We start from the raw sequence: 24,592 nt of genomic DNA, 5'->3' as shown, positions 1-24,592 counted from the left end.
AATGCTGTGGCCTGCAGTGAGTTCAAAGACTGCGCTGTTTCTCTGAAAGACTCAGATGGAGGCTGCCGATAATGGAAGATAGGCGATAGGCACAGACGGCGAGATGAAGGGGGACAGAGCGCCAGCACTATGGGGCCGCCATTAAGACCAGATACAGAGCGCCAGCACTATGGGGCCGCCATTAAGACCAGATAAGAGTCGAGAAATAGCAGGTGTGTGTGTGTGTGTGTATGTGTGTGTGTGTGTGTGCGTGTGTGTGTGTGTGTGTGTGTGCGTGAGATTGTGTGAGCATACAGAACCAAGACTGGGGACAGTATATCATTTAGTGGATCTTTCCAGTTATACAGAAAATCTTTCCGTGTGGACACCAAATGTGTTTTTAAAGAGTGGGAGACTTTTTGTCGTGTTGTCTGGTGTGTAGTTGCAGGAGAAAGCAGAGGAGAGTGTATGTGTGCAGGTGAACACACACATACACACGCACATGTGATACAATAGCAGTTTAATGTCCGGAACACTATGCCATTACATTTCAATGAGCTGCTGATTAAAATTAAAAGGCTCTAATTACACTGCAAATCGGACTGCAGACATTAAGGTGTCTGAGCACTGAAAGAGTTGGAGTCTAAATGTCTTCACAAGAATAGCAAACTATGGAAAAGTGGCCACTTGAGACAACAACATGTACCTGTTAATGTGTGCCTCTGTGTAGGGAGAATAACTGCCATTTTCTATTCTATAAGGACCACAGAACGCATTAAAAATAAATGTCGCCTCGCACCGTCTCTCGCTCTCACACACATACACACAGGCGGTGACAAACACAAACACACACACACACACACACACATTAATAATAGCCAACTAAGTACCAAAGTTCAGCCTCAGCGTTGCTTAGGGAGCAGGTTTCAATACCTGCAGTGAGAGCTGGGTTCAGCTCTGAAGTGGAAGCCTCCACTGTGGGGACTGGCACAATGTGAAATGCAATCACAACACATAGCAGGGAAATGCAAGGACAGGAGAGAGGGAGGTGGAGGGGGAGGAGGAAGGAGGGGTGTCTGGAACAAGAAAAATGGGAGGATGAGGCCGGGAGAAAGTGAGACCCCTGGTGATAATCTGCAAATGCTGCAGGTTTGATCCTTCAGCTGTGTGCGTGACTCCTCATACACGTCTGTTTTAGCAGGCTGTTATACTCGTGAGGACTTATGCAGTGCCAGAGCTGATCTAAGAGAGACTACTTTTACTTTTAGCACAGAGATCTCACAGAATAATCTGCTATTTTTTGCAAATCAAACACCTAATGTTTTCTAAACTAGTCACACTTGTTTATGCTAGTCTCAGTTATTGTATTTGTTAATATGACTATCATCTTCTTACTACTAATTACATCTATGATAATCTTTCTTTGATCTGCTCAAGGTAACAAGTAATTTCCACTCTTTTCCCTCCTTTCTTGTATCTAAGGGTCTTTTATCATTTCCTTGAGCTTGGAACATGTTTATGTGTGTAAATTAAGAGTTGTGGTGAATGTTTTAATATTTGCAAAAAAAAGATCTTGCTTTGGTCTCCATCTCATACAACTCTAGCTGCAGACTGCGCACACAGCTGGCATGACAAGCAGAAATATGTTACTGATACAGGCAATTATGTTTAGTTTGCACATATTGCATGAGGTAAGTAAACACTGAAATCTGATTTCAAATAGAGCTCGACACCGAAATCATTTACTAAATCTTAAATGCAAGGTTTGAAAACAGAGGCAAATATTCCTCCTGCAATCAACGACAGCAGTCAGCGCTCTCACACAGACAGCACGTTGCAGCGGTGCCTGCGTGATGGAGCTGAAACGTGTCCTTGTAGTGAGTCAATTGAGGTCCTCTCAAGAATAGTAAACGGGCGTGTGCGTGAGCGTGCATGTGTGCTGTACTTGTTGGTACCAGTCATCCACACATTGTCGTTTAAGGAGCAACATCATTCTCCTGCTTCAAATGGAAATATGCAGACAAGAGCTTGTGGCTGCTGCCGCTCTTAAACACACACAAGGAGACATGGTTCGTCACTTTAGGCGGACAAGCTGGGCGATGTTGTGGTTTGATTACTGCAAGAAAAAAGTCATTACTGAAGCAAGGTCACATCATGTGTCTCGCATAAAGTTTCTATCTCTCTCTCTCATATAACCATTTCTCCATCAGTATCATCAAGGTCATTTCTTTAGCAAATCACCATCCTTGTCTCCATCCTCCTCTCCCACTCTTCCCGCTTTACTTCTATCCATTCCTCAACTGGGCCATTACCTGAAAAGGCCATTACTTTGAAATCTCCTCTGAGAGATGAGGCTTGACTTTTAAGTGATGCTGTCATAGTTGAGCCAACTTTTCGGCAATACTAGAAGCCAGACCAACTGTGATATAACTGGCTTTAAAAGGCTAAATGCAAGGTGAGCTTACACTTCGAGAGTTTTTGCATTTTTTACCTTAGCAGAGTGCACAATTGGTGACAATAATCATAAAATTGGTCTCGACAGATGCACTCCAAAACTGTTCAAACACTAATTTTCAGAATTGCATTAACTGTCTGCACGGTTGACATCTATTTCCACCCATTTTCAAATTGCATTTTCATTTTCACAGTTTGGCAGAGCACTAATGTCTCCCTCATTTGAATCACAGGTAGATAGAGCATTAAAATTCCTGGGGAGAATCCAGTTGTTTTGCAGACCAATTATAGACAGAAAAAATGAAGAGCACTGGGAGTTTGCTCAGACTTCCTAAATACAACCCAATGCTTGAGTGTCCTCGCCAGGAAAGCTTTTTCAGTTTCAGTGAGCCATTTCTCCTCAAGTCTGCCAACCTTTTTTAACAAGTGGTCAAAACTTTGTAACACTGCAAATTCAATGTGCTGACACCTGCCTTGACAACTTTGAGGAAATACTGCTTCCTAGTGAATAAGCTGCCTTAACATCATGCAGCAGCAGCAGCAGCATGAATATTTAACATTATTTTAATACGTGGCTATTAATTTTGTACGCTTAATGATTAAAAAGTGATTAAGTAGGGGTTCTGTCATAAAACTTTTTTTTTTTCCTTTCCATTCACTCAGGAGCATTTTCCCTAATGTAATGAAATGGTCTAGTTAACCTGAACCTTGGGGAAATGCCTGTGTGACATTGGAATAGAAAAAAGGGGGAAGAGACAGCGGGAATCACAAGGGCTTTGTGGCTTACTGGCATTGGCTTTGACACAAAACACAAAAATGTACCTGTTTGGCGAGGTTAACGGCATCAGCGTGAAGTCTGGCTCTCAGATGAGGGTCCAGTTGGAAAGCCGGAGCAATCTCTACAACCTTCAAAACAAGAGGATTTTATTGATGATGCCACAGTGACCACAGCAATGTCAGTAGAAATGCAGCAAACAGTCAAAACAACAACAACATATCTCAACTCAATGATCGACACCTACAAATCCTGCATCTTGAACAGCTTTAATAATTCATTTTAACACATAGAAGAATCTGGGTAAAAAACTAAATTAAATTGTCAGTTTTATTCATTTAGTCTGACACTGAGGCTGGAAATGCAATTCTCCAAATTCTCTTGGACGATAGTACTGCTGCACACCAGACCTCAAATGATTATAATAATGTGCCACTGAAGGGAAATTTTAATTTAAAATGCATAGGCAATGTGTTGAGATACAGTAGTTAATTCTGAAAAGCCGTGCTACTGTATGCTCCCGTGTATACCTTTAATTCTAATGAATGTGTGACTTTTTTTTTGTAACTACAGACAAAATGTAGAAAATGGCCACTGAGTGCATTTGCCCATTATTCATTATGTTCAACTGGTTTGTCTGCTGTTTTGTATTGGACAGGTAATGTATAGTGGGTTAACTCAGTTTGGTTTTCTGGTAGATACAGTGTTGATGAGAGCCAAAACAATAAAGCGGTGAGTCAGGTGATAACTCTCTACTGGTTCATCATCACATCAAGTGAACCTTTTAATATTACACAGTCACTTGATCTATGTTTAAAGGTATCAAGCTTTAAAAACGCACTCCCTTGCTTTGCTATAGCAAAATGTCAGATTCCCATTTTACAACTAGCTCTAAAAACAGACAGTCAAAGTACCACAGACCACTAATATTTAGTAAATACCATAATTTGTTTTCATTTTCCCCACAGTAGCCATTAGTTTGATACAGTATATTAGCTTCCCCAAAGCAGATGGAGTGAATCATATGAAGTGACATTCAGCCTTTCATTTGGGTGGGTGGGGTTCGCCAATGATGGAGGCTGATCTGTTTCATTCCACTGCATCAAACAAGTCAACCCATCCAACTGAAATAATTGGATCCAGTTCAAAACAACGTGACCTGTGTCTGATTTAGAAAAAAATAGCAATCACAAGAACTCAATTTAGAGTTTTATCAAATCTTTATCCCTCACCCCCTCAAAAAAAACTCTCCAAGTATGAATTGCACTTCCAGGACACAGAGCAGCTAAATATATCCTATCGTCGGTCTACCATCTCTAATCTATTTCAACAAGCGACTATTCTTGTTTCTGAGATTCAAAAAGATCTTAGATTAAGGGCAAAGGCAGATTAAGTCTCACAGAATCAAAGAGCAACAGCGCTGGCATGAACAGAGCCACTAATATGATTATCATCTATAATTTGATTAAAGGGAAAGGAAGAAAGTGATGAAAACACATGATTCAAACTGCTTTGAGGTGACAATATCTAATGAAATATTACACATGTTAATCAGCTTCCTCTGATGAAAGCATTGTTATATTGAGTGACTATTAGATGACAATTTCAATTTTCTCTCTCATGTGGTATTTAGACATTTTTGTTATTTTGATCAGGTGCTGCTGTAATACCTCATTTCTGTCCAGTCACAGGCCAAAAAATGTTGGGGAAAAAAGCTCCAGCTAATGAATGACAATAAATTCAAAGCTATATACTCTTAAAGAAACTGTTTTTGTTGATCCAAGTTGATTTGCTGGAGAATTATGTAGCTCCTGCAGTTATTGCTAAGAACCCTATTCACACAGCATTAGCAGTGGCTAATTTTTATTGGTGCATAATCCTCTTACCCCCCGCTGCTCAGGACGTCTATGATACCCAGGGCCAGTGCCATAGTAATCATTTCTATAATCAGGACTATAATCATCGTATTTATTAATGTGTTGCTTAATTGGCCTGTTTTCCTAAATAAAAAGGGGAGTAAAACACTTTGGTCTTTTCAGCAGACTGCAGTGCTTGCAGGAGTGATTCCTTCTTATGACCTTTGTTTAATGCCTGCCCACGATCACCATCCACTTCATGCTAATCTATGTAATACGGCAGAAATGCCGTGAAGATAATCTTAAATAAATCCCAAGATTAAGTAAGGTTAGTTGAATTTTAAAATGGGGACTTCACCTTTTGGTGTCTCCGCTGAATGGAGCAGTCTCTCTCGTAGAGGTGGATGACATTACCATATTTATCGCCTGGGGAAAGAGAAAGAGACAAAGAGAGAAGTAGGTGAGAAAATTAAATGAACAAAGAAAATTAGAGGATAATCAGGGGTATGAAGAAAAGGACTGGTTGAATCTGAGTAAAACAGAGTGAAAGGAGCTTTAATTAGTCCTAAATTTTCTGAGAGACACGTCTATTCATGGTCGGTTTAAAGCTCTGACAATCAAAGACAGCTGGCATCAAAATTCTGATAGCATAAGAAATTTAGGACCAAAATATTACAATGTGACTGCTCCTACAACCCACATCTGTAAAGGATCTAGTGTGTAGGATTTAGTGGCATCTTGTGGTGAGGTTGCAAACAGCACCCAGCTGAAACTTCTCTGTGCCAAACATGTAGGAGAACTACGGTGGCTGAGGCAAAGACGTGAGTGGCTCTATCTAGAGTCAGTGTTTAGTTTGTCTGTTCTGAGCTATTGTAGAAACAACCTGGAGACTGCATGGAACAGATATAGCAATATAATGGAGCAGATATAAACAGCTCATTCAAAGCTTCCATGGGCTGATGGCACAGTCTCAAGGGATTGCTACGGCCTGCAAGGCAATGGTCATGTGACAGACAGTAGCAAACGGAGCCACAGGTAGGTTACTTTTTGATGATTTATGCTGGCTTCACCACACATACATGATGTTTTGAAAGCCACAGTTAAGAGTCTCTTCAATAGCCTATTTAAATGTCTTCACAATTTCTTTAACCATCACAGATTTTTCCCATAAGTACTTCAATGTGTGGGGAGTCGAGCCAGAGACTGGCCAGAGAAATGTGTGATAATGAAAAAAGTACAGCCTCCACAAAATGTTGTGATTATTATAAATGGCATTCTCAGCATTTCACAGAGAACTGCAAAACGAACTCACAGCCATGGATGAACTACACAAGATAACACTAAGGGCTGCAACTAGGGCTGGGTGATGAGGAGATCATCAAATATCACAATACTTTTGATCAAATACCTCCAAAACGACATTGCAGCAATATTGTTGGGTTGACCATTTGTGCTCTCACAAAACACTTAGAATAATCTGTTATTTTCTCAATTAATTGATTAGGTATCAAGTAGGATACGTCTATAAAACATCAGAAAAAAGTGAAACATTTTCAAGGTGAAATCCTTAAGTCTTCTTTTATATAACCAATAGTCCAAAACCAAACATAGTCAGTTTAAAATTACAGAAAAAATATGAAGGAGCACCAAATCCTCACACTCACATTCTCACAACTTCACTGCTAAAAAAATGAAGGGAACACTTAACCATCACAGTCTAACACAAAGTCCGTCAAACTACAGGAATATCAATCTGTCAATGTAGGAAGCACAAGTGATTGTGAAACAATTTCACCTGCTTTGGTGCAAATGAACGTGATAAAAGGGTGCAATGGAGAAGCAAAAGCGAGACAAGCCCCAATGGGGTTGCATGGGGTGTTTACAGACAGTTGCTCTCTCCTTATCCTTCCAGACTGATTCGTCTCAAGTTCTGTGTTCTGCTAGTGTCCTTGTCACTACTGGTAGCATGAGGCAGTACCTGCAGCCCAATCAGGTTGCACTGAGCACATGAGACAGGCATGAAAGAATCTGGAGACGCCATGGTGAACGTTATGCTGCCTGTAACAGCAATCCAGCATGACTGGTTTGGCGGTGCGTCAGTGATTGTCTGGGGAGGCATATCCTTGGAGGGTTGCACGGACCTCCATGTCATAACCAACGGTACCCTGACTGCTGTTAGGTACCGAGATGAAAGCCTCAGAGCGACTGCCAGACCTTACGCTGGTGCAGTGGGCCCTGGGTTCCTCCTGGTGCAGGACAATGCCCAGCCTCATGTGGCTGGAGTGTGTCAGCAGTTCCTGGATGATGAAAGCATTAATGCCATTGACTGTCCAGGAGCTCAATAATGCCCTGATCCAGGTCTGGGAGGAGATCCCGCAGGACGTCATCACAGACTGTCCAGGAGCTCAAAGATGCCCTGATCCAGGTCTGGGAGGAGATCCCCCAGGACTCCATCCACCGACTCATCAGGAGCATGTCCAGACGTTGTCAGGAGTGCATACAGGCATGCGGGGGCCACACACACTACTGAGTCACATTATGAGTTGCTGTGATAAAATTCACACAAGCTGGATCAGCCTGTGATTTCAGTTTTTTGCTTTGATTTTTGTTGTGATTTTGAATCCAGTCCTCAGTGGGTTGATGATTTTGGTTTCCACTGACCACTGTTATGTTGTTTTGTTCTCAACAAATTATACATGTACATCAGTAAAGATTTTCAACTTGAATAATAAGATCTGATGTGTGATTTAAGTGTCTCCTTGTTTTTTTTTGAGCAGTGCATCATCAGATATCATTTTGTCACGTATATAACTATGCTGAGTCTCATTTGTGACTTCATTTAAAAACAGAGCCAGCAGTATAGCCAAAGACTGATGAAGCCAGTTACCGACATGTCTGTGCATGCTTTATTTTCCCTCTTCAAAATGTAGCCCTACTATCTACCTCACATTAATCGCACAGTCTAACATGCCTCAAAATTGATATCCTATACTTCAACACAGATTGAGACGAAGAACTTATTACACCCATCTCACACAGTATGACCCGCAAGATCGCTGTTATCGCACAGCATTTAATAGCCTAAAAGGAATTTAGGATGAAGGAAAGTTAAGAGAAAACGCAAAGGCAGAAGAGACAAAATGAGACAGCGGGAGGTTGGGAATGAAACAAGAGAAAAAGGAGTAGGGTAAAAGGGAGAAAAAGAGAAGATTAAAGGGGTGAAACTGGAAAACATTAAATTGAAAGTGAAGGAGGGAAGTATGAAAAGAGGAAAGGCAAAAAAAGAAGGGCTGGCAAAGACAGGGCTTTGAACAGGTAATTCAGAGAATTCACAAAATCCCTTACATGCCCTAAAGACAGTAATTAATCACAGTGACCACACACACAGAGAACAACAATGAGGTAAATGCTGAAACATGAAGAGACGTAAACACACAAACACATCAGCCCAAAACCATGGACAGATGTATGCCTGAAAACATAAGCACTTACAGTAAAGTACATCTGAACATGCATGCACAAATACGCATGTACTGTACAGTATATGGTCAAAGTACAGATGCACTTCCTGTAAGTGTCGGTGTTGTGTTTCTGTTCTCTAATATTGAGTGGTAGTAGAGTTATGTTCACTATTACGAGAAGAAATAATGGCTGGAGAATCCTCTGCTGGCTAATAAAGCTCATTCACTCTCATTGTTCATCTGTTTCTCTTCCTCCCTTTGCGCTATCACTGAAGTCAAGGACTTGTATGCATCTTGCTTTCTTAATGAACTTAGATCAATTCACATAAACAAAAAAACGGACGAGTAGTTAAATGCAAACACAAAGGAAGTCGTAAATGCACTTACCAAGGATCTGTACTTCAATGTGTCTTGGCTTTTCAATAAACTTCTCAACAAACAGGGCTCCATTCCCAAAAGCCGTCAGGGCTTCAGAGTAGGCCCGCTGGTAATTCTCCTCAAGTTCCTGACAAACAGGAGAAAAATGCATACACGTCTGAGTTAGTGCTACTATTTAAGAAGAAAGTGAGTCATAGTAAAGGTTTTGTAAGGTTTTCACAGTATTTTTCAAGGTCCTTTGATCTCTGCATCAGGTCACTTGATTTTGTATAACTTTTATTTCCCGTTCCTTTTCCCTCCCCTGTCATTCACATGTGATGTTTTGCAGTTTTCTTCATGTATTTTTCTTTCTTTCGACACAAATGTTTACAGCCCCTTAGGGACTGAGACTGTACACAACATCTCTGGGAAGAGGCTGAGGGAGGTCACATCGGAGCATGCTGGAGGTCATGACACAATCTGTGTTTGTCAGGCTGTGACATCCGGCCAGCCCATCCAGACCATCCACTCTCCTCTATGGGGAAAGACTGAGTCACCATCATGCCCCTTTCCCTGTGCCTCAGTGGAGGATACTCAAGCCTATCCTCATCTGTTATCTTGTAGCCTTGAGAAAAGATGCTCTGGGAGGCAGAACAAGCTTCTAAGAAAAAAAATGCAAAACTGGCATGAAAGGAAAGCGTGAATTTCACAGATTGACCAGAAAAAAATACATTTCAGTGCCTGGACTGTCCTACATCCGATCAGACCAGATGAAGGATACTAATAAGAGGATTTAGTGCTATCAGGGTAAGTCAGTTGGCTTCATTTTGCCAAGTTAAAAATCCAACGCAGACGGCCTCAAAATGATTCAACTTAAAACACACAGATGGAAGGCTTAAACCTACAGTGCGCAATTATGATTGTGTATAATAATTACACCAACACAGGAAGAGTGCTCCAACAGGGCTATATAGATATTTAACCTCCCTGTTTCTGTTCTATTGTCTGGATTTATAATTGAACACATTTGCAAAGTGCAAAACTAAAACATCACAGTTACATTAATTACATAAGTCCCAGACAAAGTTCATATTGGGGATATAAATCTGCAACTATTTCGATGACTGATTAATTGTTTGAGTCATGTGAGCAAAAATGTTAAATGTGCTGCCTCAAACTTGTCAAAATTTAGGATTTTCAGTTTTTATTTCATTTTTAGTTTTTGTGAAAAACCTTGAATTTTGGACTGCTGGAAGGAGAATAAAGAATTTAGAAATGTCACCTTGGACTCTGGCAGACTATGGTGGGCATCTAGTGCCATTTTCTAACTTTTCATAGACAAAATGATTAATCAAGAGAGTAATTGGCAGATTAATGAATAATGAAAATATTCCATATCTGTCTTCCAAGACCCAATAAATCACTGCAAAATATAACTTTCTTAGGATGAGCTCATAATTCTTAGAAATGTGTCTAGGATTGTCAGTTTATGGTCAGAATAAAATGGCTCCTACAATTGTTATAACTGAAATAAACCTACCAGATAATGAAATGGCCATTTGTAAAAACATAAGAAGCCACTGAAAAGAATACTTAAACTGGCACTGAATTATAAGTGTTGGGAAAAGAGTTTAATGACACACCTAGCAACATTGCCAATTTATTGATGCACCTCCATTTTTGTGAATGACAGAAAAGACTTTTGAAAGACTCAAAGTTAGCAGAACTCCATTTGTACTCCTTTCACATCAGTTCAGTCCGTCTGTCAGCTCTGGCCACTGGAGCTTTGATACGTGCCGCTCTCTTTTTCTCTTAGTCTTTGGGAAAGCACGTCACGTCAAACTCTGAGCAAAAATCTGGCACTTTAATTCTGCCTTGCTTATCAGTAAACATACACATCTCATCCTACAATATGTTGAGGATAGTTAGGCTCAATCTGTTAATTCAGCATACAAATGACCCACGAGCTGGCCTTAATGGAATTTAAAGGCAACCTACGCATTGTTGCTTGAGGTCCCAACAGTGCAGAGAAACCTCTTTACAATTTCCTCACATCATATCAGCTGGAGCTGCTCAGGCCCCTGTGACTCAACTGAATAACTAGAAATGTCAACAACTAATTAATTAGACCGGGGTACAACTCCGAAAAGGTCATACTTTACAATGGATTGCTGACTTGTGAGGCTCAATGGCTATAGTACAACACAGCACTGCTATTCCATGCGTAGATCAGTGAATAACAGTAAAGTACTGCTGTGGCTGACACTGAGCAGTCACTCCAAATGTGACATGTTTCTCTGGATCAAGGGTTCAATAATGTCACAGCCAACAGGGCCACACCCAGCTAATAAAAGGGAATTAATAAATGAAGTAGAGCTGCCATGATTAATCAGTTCTCGTCGTCACAAATCCGGCAACACAGAGGATCTATACAATCAGCACAGTTTCAAGGTAGACACCCAAGATCAGTCTCACCAGTTCAGTATCTAACCAAATGTCTCCTCTTCTGTTCCTAAAACATGATGTTGAATAATGAGTCATAATCAGCGAATGAATTATTGAGTAATGCCCAAAAATACATCTTGTGAAGTCATAGTGACCTTTGACCTTCAACCACCAAACTGATTAGTTCATCATTGAGTCCAAGTGGATGTTTGTGCAAAATTTGAAGAAATTCCCTCAAGAAGTTCTTGAGATATTGCATTCACATGAATGGGACCAATGGACAGAAAACCCAACAACATAATGCCTTCAGCCACAGCTATCGCAGACGTGGAGGTATAAAAGGTCATAATTCTCTGATTCCAGCTTCTTAAATACAAATATTTTCCGGTTTCTTTTCTCCTGTCTAACAGTTAACCGAGTATTTCTGTGTTGTGGACAAAACAAGAAATTTGAGGACATCATCTTAGGCTTTGGGGAACACTGATGAACATTTTTTACTATTTTCTGACATTTTATAGACCAAACTACTAACTACTTCATTTATCAAGAAAGAAAACATTTTCAACAAATTTAATCAACAATAAAACTAATCATTAGTTGCAGCCCTAAAATAAAGCACCTTAATTTGCACTTTGCATATATTTAAAGCATACATCTGAGTAGCGGGAGTATAACCATTTCAAAATGGATGTGGTTTGTTTAGTAGGAACAAAGTTGGAGATATTTGCATAACCTTATTCATTGTGACTTAGATATTCTTTGTTTTTGTTTTTTTTATAGAGTCCAAGCGCAGAAATAAAGAACAGTAAATGCTACCAGCAATGGAGAATGAGGAGGTGGTAATGCTCTGTGCAGCTCTGATTCACCACTGATCTGTGCCCTCTTCTGTCTCATTGGACAACAACCAGCTGCTTGCTGCTGAAAAAGTTTGACATGGTCAACACAGTGAAAAGTTGCACGCATTTGCATGGGCAGCAACCCCACACACACACACACACACACACACACACACACTCTCCAGTGCCCCCACAACTGCTGGCACGAGAAGCAAAGCTGCCACCAGGCCTCCACTGAAATAAACTGGGGTGACAACTTGCCACATCCTGGTGTCTATGGGCCTACGGGTGTTCGTTTTCCTTTTGAGACACATACTTTGGATAAAATCATCCACTAAAGGACATTAAACCCCTTCTTATATGTTGATGTTCTGATGTTTTATTTTACTATTAATAATGTACAATATGTTGTAATAAAAAAAATCATAATTACCCTACCACTGAACCGTGGCAGGTGAAACAGTATTATTGGACCTGCTTGGCCCAGTTTCCAATAACAATCAGTAGAGGCTGAGTGTGTTTTTCTTGGAGGTTAAAACGCTACAACCATTCTGAATTTTTCACAAGCATCTCCCAAAACACCACTTACAGCGAGCAAGCAGCTGTTGGCTGTCCAACAGCTCTATGAATATGTTTTGAGTGACTGGACTTATCTAACAGTCTGTAACTATATATTAACACACAGCATACTCAACAGAGATGAGACAAACAACAGAAGCTTTATATGCACACCATTACCACACTTGGAAAACTCTGAAAATAGGATTGGGAAATATATTCATATCAAATCAATATTGTTATGAGACCTGTTATACTCTTGGATTTTGGATATTGTAATATCATAAGTGTCCTCTCCTGGTTTTAAAGGCTGCATTACAGTAAAGTGATGACATTTTTTTAAACTTACCAGACTTTCCTGCTGTTCTATTATTTGCCTGTATCATGTATAATGTAGCCCCTTAAACAGTCTGCTTTTTAGTTTTCTAGTCTTTAAATAGTACATTTCTTGTAGCATTATAAAGCTTGAATACGTATAAAGAAAAAGACAAAGTATGCTTTTATCCACCAGGTTCCTGTCCGAAGTAAATGCTGGCAGAAATGTAGGGCAAGCCTGTAATCTAGAGGTGACGGGTCACATACGCTTCAACAGCTGACACAGGTGACTCAGTTATAAAGTCATCATTTCTATGACAGACTTTAATTCATAACCAGGCATTTTATAACCAAGACGAACAACTACATACACAAACTAGAACAGGCAAAAGAAGAGTCACTGGGAAGAAAAAAACATGTTGATCAACTAGAATCCTATTAGTATCATTTAACAGCAAAATAAAATTGTTTCCTAGATTAGCTACACAGTAACATGCACAAAATGTCCAGTTTTGGCCTAAATCACAGTCCTGTACAGTCATTACTGGGACAGCTATTGTGACAGCCTATCATTCCTGTCTGGGTGATGGCACCCTTACGTAGCTGCAAGGAGGGAGATGAGGAGAAGGTGGCAGATTGGTAGTATTGGTAACATTTTTCCTGCCTACGCCTTCCCATCTCCTGACACTTTTGTAGAGCTATGTATTTTGTATGTTATGGTATTCTACCATAAAGAGATTGCTCACGTTGGAAACGTAGCACACAAGTAAGATGTATTAGATTGGTTTTATGATCATCTGTACATTAAGATGCATATTTCAAAAGTGGCCCCGTGGACAGCTACAATATTGAAAGACATTATTTCCTTTATGCTCTCGGCTAATGCAGTAAAATGAGCCACCAACACACAGAAATCACTCTGGCCTTGCTTAGTGACAGAAGCAATTTCAAAGTACACACACAACAACACACGGGGTGATTGGCGGCCAGAGAGATAAATGACCAGGCTGTAATTTCAAAGAAATTTCACCTTCATTCATAACAAACAGAAAATTAATGAATATGAAAAACATGAGGAGAGCTGGCAATCAAGTTGGGTTTGTTTCGTCATTGCTGGGCGCGCCTCAGGACAAGATTAATGTTTTTAATGCAAGCTATTAAATAACATCTTTCACAGAAGTAATAATGTACAGCAGCACCTGATTGGCTCACCTCATACTCTCTGACCACCCTCATGCCGCGACCTCCTCCTCCGTAGGCTGCTTTGAAGATGATGGGGAACCCGTAAGTTTGGGCGAACACCTGCGCCTGCTGTAGGCTGGCAATGGGGGAATCTGTTCCTGGGACCACAGGTACACCTTGACAAAGGTGGGTAGAGCAAAAGGAAATTTAAGTGAAAAATGTTGTACTTTAAAGATTCTGACTGCTGTACTTTATAGCAATAAATGTGCATCAATATAGAGAAAGTTATATATCATATATCATGTGAGACCACCACAGAGAAGACAGCAGAATGCCAGCAAACAAAAATGGTTTGTAGTATTTTTGGTAAAACAAAAATACTACACATATTATAGCAGGCGTTCTCCTTTCTCTGAATCTACTCTTCCTGACATCATTCATCCCGTATTTGCCACTCGTTCACTTCCATACCTGCACTGATGGCCAGGGCACGAGCCTCCACCTTGTCTCCCATCTTGCGGACTGTTTCTGGGGTTGGTCCTACAAACATCACTCCTGCGTCTGCGCAGGCCTGGGCAAAGTCTGACCGTTCAGAGAGAAAACCATAGCCTGGATGGATAGCATCCACATTGTTGTCCTATGAAATGAGAAAGGGATATATGGAGAATAAGTTCTTCACATTCATTATATGTCTATGCTTGGTACCTGTTGGCTTTCATGCTTTGAACGAACAAACAAAAAAACTAACTAGCTAATTAAGCTTAGAAAGAAATGAGTCTACAATCATTTACAGTACCAACCACCTAAACACATTTTTTCATTCTCATTTAATTCCAGGTTTGTCCAAAAACATTTGCCAGTGGAACCCAGAGAAAGGAAACCTAGCCCAGCTTAGCAACAGGAGCTCTGTTAAATACAGAGCCACCGCAGGGCTCCAGTTAACACTTGGCTGAATATTGGTGAGGGAAATAACAAGTCATCACACACACTAACCTGCATGCTTTACCACACACTGTCTGCTGGCCAGTGAAAAGGATGTATGTCGCACTTACGGCAAAGGGACTGTGAGCTAATGACACACTTTATTCTCATTCGATCTTATTCGCAATCGCCTTAATCATCATCTACTCAATGAACACCAGCAGGAAACTGAGCAAGTAGACAGGCACACATAATTTGAGGGTCAGGGGGAAGGTACTGAGAGGAACACACACACACACGGAGGCAGACAGATACAGTAGCTGCCGAGCTTGACAGATAGAGCCATCTCTGGATCAGTATGTGCCATCTGCTCTTGGATACGAGGCGGACTATAATTATGGGCTGTCCCGTTGTTAAGGGAGCTGTTACTGGCAGGCCGGAGGAGGCATGGAGCCACACACACATAAAATGCAGCAAGTGCATGCACATGAGCAGGTACACCCACTCGCCCACACAGATGTGAATGAGAAGAGACACAGACAGTAGATGAAGATTCACACACACAGGCTAACACAACACGCCGGCATGACACACATTCATTCAAGTAAGATCATACACTCGTGCTTTCGCAGTTACAAGCAGACACACATTTTCACATATGACGCCACACACAGACGGTACCGGGACGGAGACGGATGGTTATTTTGGTCACACAGTAACAGAGTGATACACAGTGAGAAGAAGAGGTACACATACACTCAATGTGAAAGAGCGAGAGCAGGAGGGAAAGAACACACACACTCCTTTGCTAGCATGGGGTGGCTGGGCTCCCAGATAGGCAGAAGGATTTTGAGAAATGAGTTGGATGGCAGAGGCTCCCCGCTTTGGCTGGCTGACCACATGCCCACGCAGAAAATTTTAAACTGTGAGAGATTGATCAGAGAAATGCTAATGAACAACTGGCAGCACGTCCTAGAGGAGGGAGGGAGGAATGGAAAGGAGGTAACAAGGAACAGATCTCATCTAACACAGTGCTAAGTGTCAGAGGGAAGAGAAAGAGAGCAAGAGAGATAGTAATAAGGAGGGAAATGGTAAAGGGAAGCAGCAACAAGGAACAAGAGGAGGCAGGAAACATTGGGCAAAGGGAGTGAAAAAGGAAAGGAAGAGATGGGGGGGGGGCAGGTGTTTAAAGGATGGACGGAGAGCAGTTGTTTCCTTTTCCTTCCTTCTAATCAAGCTAAATATAGGGTGAACACAAGGGAATAAAAGGGAATTGTCTGTAGCATTACTGCCTAATTTTATGCCATTAAAATCCATAAAGTTCTGTTGTTTCAGTGACAGCTTCCAACTTCAGGAACTCAGCAGGGTTTTTCCATGAAGATCAAAAGTAAGGTAAACCATTAAAGAATATTTTTCAACAACCTAAAAACCTAAGCAAAGAAAAAAAATCTAGCAGAACACATCAGGGGAACACAGTTGCAGTAACGCTCCCTAAAACTACACACTGTCATTTTTTTTTTTTTTTCCATTCTGCAGCGGTTAAATAATGAGATCCAACATGGTGATAAGCGAGCTTTAGAGGTGGTGGTAGGCGTAGTTTTTCATTTTGAACAGAGCCAGGCAAGCCGGTTTCTCAGATTCTAGTCATTTATCCTGGCTCAAACATGTAAAGCACTTTGTAACTTTGTTTTAAAAAAGTAATGTGTAAATAAAGATAATTTTCATCATATTAATTATTACAGTGCTAAGCTAAGTTAATGGCCTACCGACTCCAGCTCTACACTTCATACACAGATAAAAGATTGATAATCCTCTCATTTCACGCCCAGAAAGAAAGCAAAGAAGCAAAATGTCGAGCTTTTCCTTTAATGGTAATTCAAGACACTACTTCAAAGTAAAAGCCTTTAAACAGAGAGAAAAGGGATTGCTTACATCAGCTTAGTTATGTTTTAACATTGAGAGACACTATTTGTACCACCTCTCAGGGTAAGACAGAGCTGATGTATGACGACACACTGCAAGTTTCTCTCTTGAATGTTTACTATGTATATGTTGTCCTGAGAGCAGCTGAGGCGAATTTTTATTCGGAAATGCACAGGATTAGATGAGATTTTAAAAAGGCCTAGTATAACAATTTAGTATTGCACTTTTAAAAACTGCAAATGACATTCAAAAATACATATTTTTAGCTGCTAGTATGAGTCCAGCTACTACACTTTCCCTTAATGTAATTCACAAATGTCTTTTTTTTTTTTTAGATCTTCCATGGCCATGTCTTTGAAAGTCCCCACCCCCAGTTTTTAAAGCTGGCTGTCCGATAACAATTTGCAATCTTCAAAGCCCGAGCTGAGAAAACCTTAATGACATCACTTGGGATATTTTTTCAGACTTTAGAAAGCTCCTCCAGGGCCACAGAGGTCATTAAGCATTAAAGCTACTCTCACAGGCTGAGTACTGTAGCGGTAACCATGATGAAACTTTAGTTAAAATGTAAAATCACAGATGTTTTCCTTTAAACAAGTGAATCGGTTTACTGGTAAAGCAAGCAGCGTTATTCTTTAGTGGGAAAACCACTTTCTTAATACCATCATTTACCAACAGTTACCTTGGCTACTTTGATGATGTCAGGAATGTCCAGGTATGCTGCAACAGGTGCGAGGCCTTTGCCAACCAGGTAAGCCTCATCTGCCTTCTGCCTGTAAAGACAAGGGCAAAGGATTTAATATCGGTAACCACATTTATATGCACAACACATTCCAGTTTTTTCCCTTATTCCGAAAAAGACAATATTCCTACTAATATTCCCATTTACATGCAGCTATGGCTACTCAAATTCATGTCCTCAGATGTCGTTCATCATATTATAATATGGAAAAGTGTTAAGTCAAAGCCATTTTGCTTCTTCGCATCAAAGTTGGACTTTTTCACAGTTTTCCCATCAGTTGTGGACTAGCTGGACCGTGTGATCCCAGCCTCCCTCTTTCATTTCTTCAACCACCTTCTCAAAAAGGTCAGTGTTGCAATATTTGTGCATATCCAAAAGCCTGTTAACATCCAAGTCTTTCATAATGTTTAAAAGTAGGTGTGTTTCTCCTTCCAACCAAAAATGTGGCCTTTTCTTTTGGGCATGTATACAACGCACAGAGCTAACTGTAAACAGGCAAGAAGCTGTGTGTCACAAACTGCAGTAAAAACCCCTATTAAGATGCATACTCTGAATGCACTGTAAACATGTCCAAAGAATGTTCCTAAAACCTAAATAATAGCGGCATATCCCACATGTCTTAATTGAAAAATGCTTCATTTGGAAAATGGCCTAATTTGGAAAATCCAAACAGAATATGCTGTTTACATGACCTGAATCAAATTTAGAATATTGTCATGTTCACAATATCAATTTGCATGTAAATGCAGTCAGGGTGATGGCAGAGGGACAGCAGAAGCAAAGAAAACACAAAGATGTGCACCAGCTCTCAAGTACACAAACACTATGACCTCATGACAGAATATCCAAGCTCAGTAGGCACCAGTAGTTTGTGTTTTAATCACTCAGATTAGTCCTCTTATCAGTATCTTTTTAGGTTTATGTTATATATAGACAATGATGGAGGACGTAGTACATGCATATAACAAGATTTATTAGTTACTGAAAGACATTTTAAAAGAAAGAGACAAGTCAGAGTGGAATAGAAGAAGCTGTCAGTGAGGCAGATTAGGATGTTTGTGTATGTAAACTAAGCAGCTTGATTACCTGAATGTTTGGAATGTCAATACAATTATACTTATGTCTCTACTTAATACCAGGCGCAAAACAAAGAACTGGCCCAAAGCACTGGAGAGGAGAGAAATGCTCCCGAGCCTTCTTTAATTGCTGTTGGCTCTAATCAACTGTTAGCATTTCATGGTCGATATCCAGCAGTGGCAGCCCAGCAGTTTACTTAGACATCTGTCGGTTACGCTTTCTGTATTTAAACCTGTGTGGACCCATTCGGCTCCAGTGTAGTAGAACTCAGTACCTGTGCATTTGTCCAGTGTCCTGCTCAGAGTAGATAGCCACAGTTCGAATCCCCAGCTCTGTGCAGGCTCGGAACACACGGATGGCGATTTCACCTGGAAGAAAAATGGGGGACATTTGTGATGAATGGATGGTGCAGGAGATGGTTATTTAATTGATTTACCAGCCATACTGTCCATGTTTTCTGAAATGTTGCTCCTCCTCTTCTTCACTTTTACTCTGCTTATTCTTGAAAATATTTTTTATCCACAATTCAGCAGATTGTGTGTACAGGGAGGTTGGGGTTCTCAGTCTTTCATCATCTATTTTTCATAAACACACTTTTTATATTATTTTATCAACATCCTGTAGCATTGGCCCTATTTTGCGACAAATGCCTCCGCTGAGAGAATAAAATAAACTTTGAATTTTTTATGCCATACATGAGATGTGAAAACAAGACATCTGGTGTGCTTCATCACACTGTGCAAAATATCAACAGACACTGCAATAAGTCTACTGTTTTTTTTGTTTGTTTTTTTTAGTCTGAGAACACAGGGTGTAAAATCTCTGCTTTAGACAACGAAAACACTGCCTGCCTTTTATCTTGCTGTCACTGGAGCCAAATACTTGTTTTTCAAGCAACACACATTTTGGGAGAGAAAAAAGTTTAGTTACTGAAAACTAGTAAGATGTGTTCTTCTTGCTTGAAAGGGAGGACAGCGCTCAAACATTTGAGGAGCTTTAAAAGAGAGAGAAAGCGAGCAATAAAGAAAGTGAATTCTGGAGAAGGTCAACAGAAGGAAAATGAAAAGGGTGAAAACATGAGAGGACAGAGATACAGACAGATGAAATGTAATGGATTTAAGGTGAGAAATTTAAAGAATAAAAGGTCAGGGAATACACAAAGTTTAGAGAAGAACAATGCCAAAAGAGAAAAACGGACAAAAGAGGTTTTAAAGAATGTAGGTACCAAAAGACACACAGTTTGGCAAGTTCAACAACATGACAAATCAGTGGAAAGGAGACAAGAAAAGCAGTGGAGGGGAAAAAAGAGGGAAATGAAATAAGGAATGCAGAAAAGGATAGAGAAAAGGAGCAAAAGGAAGACAGGAAGGAGCTCAGAGGAAAATCACAACTGACAAGTGCTGAAAAAGACAGGGAGTGCAAAGGGAAGGAGGAGAAGAGACGAGGAGAAAAGAGAGGACGCAAGAGGGGAAGAGGAGAGCAGATAGAAAAGGAAAGGAAAGGAGAATATTAGTGAAAGAGCAGAGAAGCAATGGCAGAGAGGAGATGTGCTTGGTGAGGTGGAATCTGGGCTGATATGATGTGATGGTCCAGTCTCTCTTTTCATCACACACACACGCACGCACGCACGCACGCACGCACGCACGCACGCCACGCACGCACGCACGCACGCACGCACGCACGCACGCACGCACGCACGCACGCACGCACGCACGCTGAAGCCCAGCACGGTCCAGTGCGCTCCAGTGTGATGAATGTGATCTAATGTGGTGTTGATATCGCGTCACGCCGATGTGACGGAGAGAGATTGACGGAAAGCCCTGCTGTGTGTGATGAGGGTGTGTGTGTGTGTGTGTGTGTGTGTCTGTGTGTGTTTGTGTGCTTGTGGCAGAGACCATAATCTATTTGAATCAAATTGATGGATTAAAGCAGTTAAATAGAGCCTTTATTGGAGGGTAGACACGGATGTATGCATGCATATGTATGCGTAATGCAGACTTATGTGCAGCAGGAGGCCCACAAAGTACCACATGTGATCAGAGTTGGCACCGTATTGGAAACCTACGCAACAATCAATCTAAAATAATGAAACCCTGAACCAAATCAAGCACTTTAAATGTGTCCACAGGAATGAATATAATGGGAGGCTCTAAAAAGCAATTAGAATAAAATGCATGAATACATTTATTTGTCACTCAAATCCTGTGCGTCACCTGACATTGAGTCATTTTAATTGCACACTGACGGCCTCTCTGGACAGCATTAGCATTAATAGGAGGGGTCCGGTGATTACAAGTATTACCAGAGCACATCAGTCATGTTTATGCTCCGTGAAACGACCATACTGGCAACTGCTTAATATTTCGAAAACTCTGGGCTTCTCTATAATTATATTTCCATTCAGACCTCTATGCCAGTAATGTAGACCCCACTTATGTTGATATCCAACAGCTTACAAATATGTTTGCCTATTGGTGGGCTCAATTTGTTTTTGTGGAAAAAATATATATACATAAACACAGCGTTAAAACAGGTTTGATTTAGACTCCAGGGAATTTAGAGACCTCCGTGCTGATTTTATTTTAGCTTTCATACACAGTAAAAACATCTGGGACATTACCTACAGCTTACAGTTCATAACAGTTAAATACATATAGCCTTAAACTTAATTTCCTAGAGAACAGTGAAGACTGTTAGCTGTTCCACCTGTGTTTCCAATATTTTAAAAAAAACAGTGCTTTGGATTAAAGCAAACAAAGCTATCTTGTGCATCCACCCACATACAATGTGTTCTTAAATATTAGCATGTGCCAAGGCAAACGAAGTGTTGGCCATTAAATATTAAGAGTCTGAGAGTCTGTTCTTTGCCTAGGGAAGATTGTAAATGTCATAACTTTTTTCTTACATTATAAATGAAACAGAATTAAACTGTATTTAATTTAGCAGTATGTGAATTGGTTGTCTTTTTCAGCGGTGAATTAGTACTGCTAGGATGTGAAAGGGGCCTTACCTCGATTGGCCACCATGACTTTCTTGATTGGTCGATACTCGTTCTTCGGGGCAGAGTGGGCGAAGCGGGGGGAAAGACACGCCCTCCTCACAGCCAACAGGCCAAGGCCTCCTCGGACTACAGTGTACCTCAGCATTCTAAGAGAAACAGACAAAATGTTTGACATACACAACGTCTCTGTACACTGAAAATCAGACAGGAATAAGTGGAGGGAAGAGGGAAAAGAGTGAGACATACTAGCTAGAGATGGGAACACGTGGATCAGGAAACGGGTGAATTTTTACAAACATACACACAAGAAATTGTTAACATGCTTATTGTGACACACGATAACATCCAGATTCTCCATTCCAAGTGCTGAGGAGCATTATAATACATAAGTTCTTCAGAAACAAGACAGCCAATCAGTCAAACATTTAAACAATTAAGCTGGAAGATATCATTAAATCTAGATCAAACAAAAACACGAATGCCCTGTCCAAAATCGGCAACTCACACATTCTTACAATCTCCATGTAGAAACTATTTCGGGGGGAAAAACTATGCTTTAAGGAAAATTAAAGAGATTAAATCTCCGAAAGCGCCAAGCCCTTTAAAGTTGTTGCCTTGGGTTGTGGGAGCCTTTTAAATGTATGGCATTTTCTCCCAAAACTTAAAATGGTGTTGCTGATATTATTCCAGTATGCTGCTGTATTGTGCATGAAAAATACGACTGCTGTGGCCTTGACTTCCTTTGCTATGAACGTTTGGCAAAGGACGGTGGAAAAATCTAACATAATCTGCAGCTGGGACTATAAAAGATGTTATCCCATTTCAGTTAGAGAGAGGCTGTCATAGTGGTCCCACTGTTGTAATGACTGTAACCTTTAATCAATATATATCAATATGACTAAACCACATGAGTCAGAAGCTATTAGATAGACATATCTTTGTAAGATAATCAAAAGATGGTAGTCAATATTTATTTAAAAAAAAAAAAACAATTGGATGATTATTTGATAATAAAAGGGGTCAGGAAGGCCTATCACAATATTATGAAGCAGTCTAATAATACCACAAAGATCGTTTTTAAATTCAGATTACACTCATGTAACATTTTTAGTAGAAGTGATGATGATGATGATTTCCGAGTACAGAGAAATAAAGCTAACAGCTGACTCATAATCAAAAAATCTTCCAAAAAGATCAGACCTCCACAAAAGGAAGGAAGGAGGCTGGAAGCCAATCAGCTGCTGCTCTGCTAACCAGCTGCCAATCAGCCCCAGGTGTGTCAAATTAAAGACAACAACTTTCTTGTGTGTCCATGGTGTCTTTTTTTCAAATCGCAATAAAAGTACAGCACTAAATATCTTTTTCCTACCCCAGACATGTCAGATACAAACATATAAACTATTCTGCTCCCATTAGTCCGATTCATAGATTAATGGTAGGAAAGAAAAAAACTGTCTGAAACCTTTCAAACAAAAACATGCCCACAATGTTGGCAACTAGGGTGAAAGTGGCATTGTGGTTAAGTGGCTGCATTTACTTTGAATAATCCCCTGAACACATACAATTACTACACTGAAGCACCCAATCACCAAACACACACAGACAAACTTATTCACAACCAAATGTAAATGACACAATCTCACAAAGGCACATTGCACACATACGTGAACACATAACTACCTTCTCAACTAGATGTGAAGCTGCTCATTCAATGCAGGGCAACAGACAGCTTAACTGCTGGGAGCTGTTTGATAGTGGCCTCACACTGCAGAGGTGAAAGCTTCTTCTTCTGGTCTGACTACTAGGCTACACCTCACTGACAGTGATTTGCTGCCACACTGTGGTCAAACCACAGCAATGCAGCCAGTGGAGACCACAGCTGAGCTGACAAAATGCTGCTCCTTAGAGATCCCAGAATTTGCACATAATGTACTGAACCAAACTACTTTGTCAAGTAACATTTTAACAGTATGTTTGGTTTATCAAACACTTAGAATTTAGGCAGCACATATCTTAAACTATATGTTGGACAATCTAAAAAGCCTCGGATCACAATAAGTGCCAGTTTTCTCCAGACTTTCAACTTGTCATGGTAATACTGACGCAGACAGAATAATATCCTCCAATTCTCTGAGCCAAGTGATGTCTTGTCATGTCTGACTACTTCCTGTTTGTTACCACTGGTTAGAGTTCCACCTAAAGTTGAATTACCACATGTCCCATATAGATTTAAAAGATAGTGAACAGTGGTGTCAATACTACACAGTCACTATACCCATATTTAACCTGCTTTAAACTATTATTCATTGCATGATGCAAAAATTAATTATACCAACAAACAAAACAATTCAAACTCATTAAGTTAGATAAAACCAAAACAGTCTTCTATTCATACCAATCAAAACATGTCTGCTATCTTACATCGCAAGAGGTGTATCGGTGGACTTGTGGAAGGAATGTGCACAGACTGCTGAGAGACTAGATCAACCAGATAGCATGACAAAGAGCAAATAGAGCAAAGGTAATCTTTATAGTCAAATTTAATTTACTTTCTTAGTCGTAGACTGATAATGTTTACATAATCATGTGTGACTTAAAGGAGTTAACGAAGAAGTGCTTTTACACTGTCAACGAATGCCTTGAGACTTTCTGAAGACTGTATGCAGAGGAAGCTAAGGCTGTAACAGTATCCTGTATCTACACCAAAGCA

At 40.3% G+C, this 24,592-nt stretch overlaps 1 protein-coding gene across 1 annotated transcript in view; it reads right to left on the bottom strand.

Annotated features, from left to right (window-relative positions):
• pcxb (pyruvate carboxylase b) overlaps positions 1–24,592 on the bottom strand; it is a 345,950-nt gene that overhangs the window by 307,633 nt on the left and 13,725 nt on the right. Inside the window, exons 2-9 of the mRNA XM_050067843.1 lie at positions 21,892–22,028; positions 19,156–19,249; positions 17,745–17,835; positions 14,690–14,855; positions 14,249–14,394; positions 8,913–9,030; positions 5,423–5,490; positions 3,256–3,339 (exon numbers count right to left, since the gene is read on the bottom strand). Of these exons, the coding sequence (XP_049923800.1) occupies positions 3,256–3,339; positions 5,423–5,490; positions 8,913–9,030; positions 14,249–14,394; positions 14,690–14,855; positions 17,745–17,835; positions 19,156–19,249; positions 21,892–22,027 (903 nt within the window). The 5' untranslated portion in view covers position 22,028. The remainder of the gene's footprint in view (positions 1–3,255; positions 3,340–5,422; positions 5,491–8,912; positions 9,031–14,248; positions 14,395–14,689; positions 14,856–17,744; positions 17,836–19,155; positions 19,250–21,891; positions 22,029–24,592) is intronic.

The sequence above is a fragment of the Epinephelus moara genome, chromosome 17 (assembly GCF_006386435.1).
Source record: "Epinephelus moara isolate mb chromosome 17, YSFRI_EMoa_1.0, whole genome shotgun sequence".
In the NCBI taxonomy this organism is placed as follows: domain Eukaryota; kingdom Metazoa; phylum Chordata; class Actinopteri; order Perciformes; family Serranidae; genus Epinephelus; species Epinephelus moara.
This window is presented reverse-complemented; position numbering and strand designations above follow the sequence as displayed.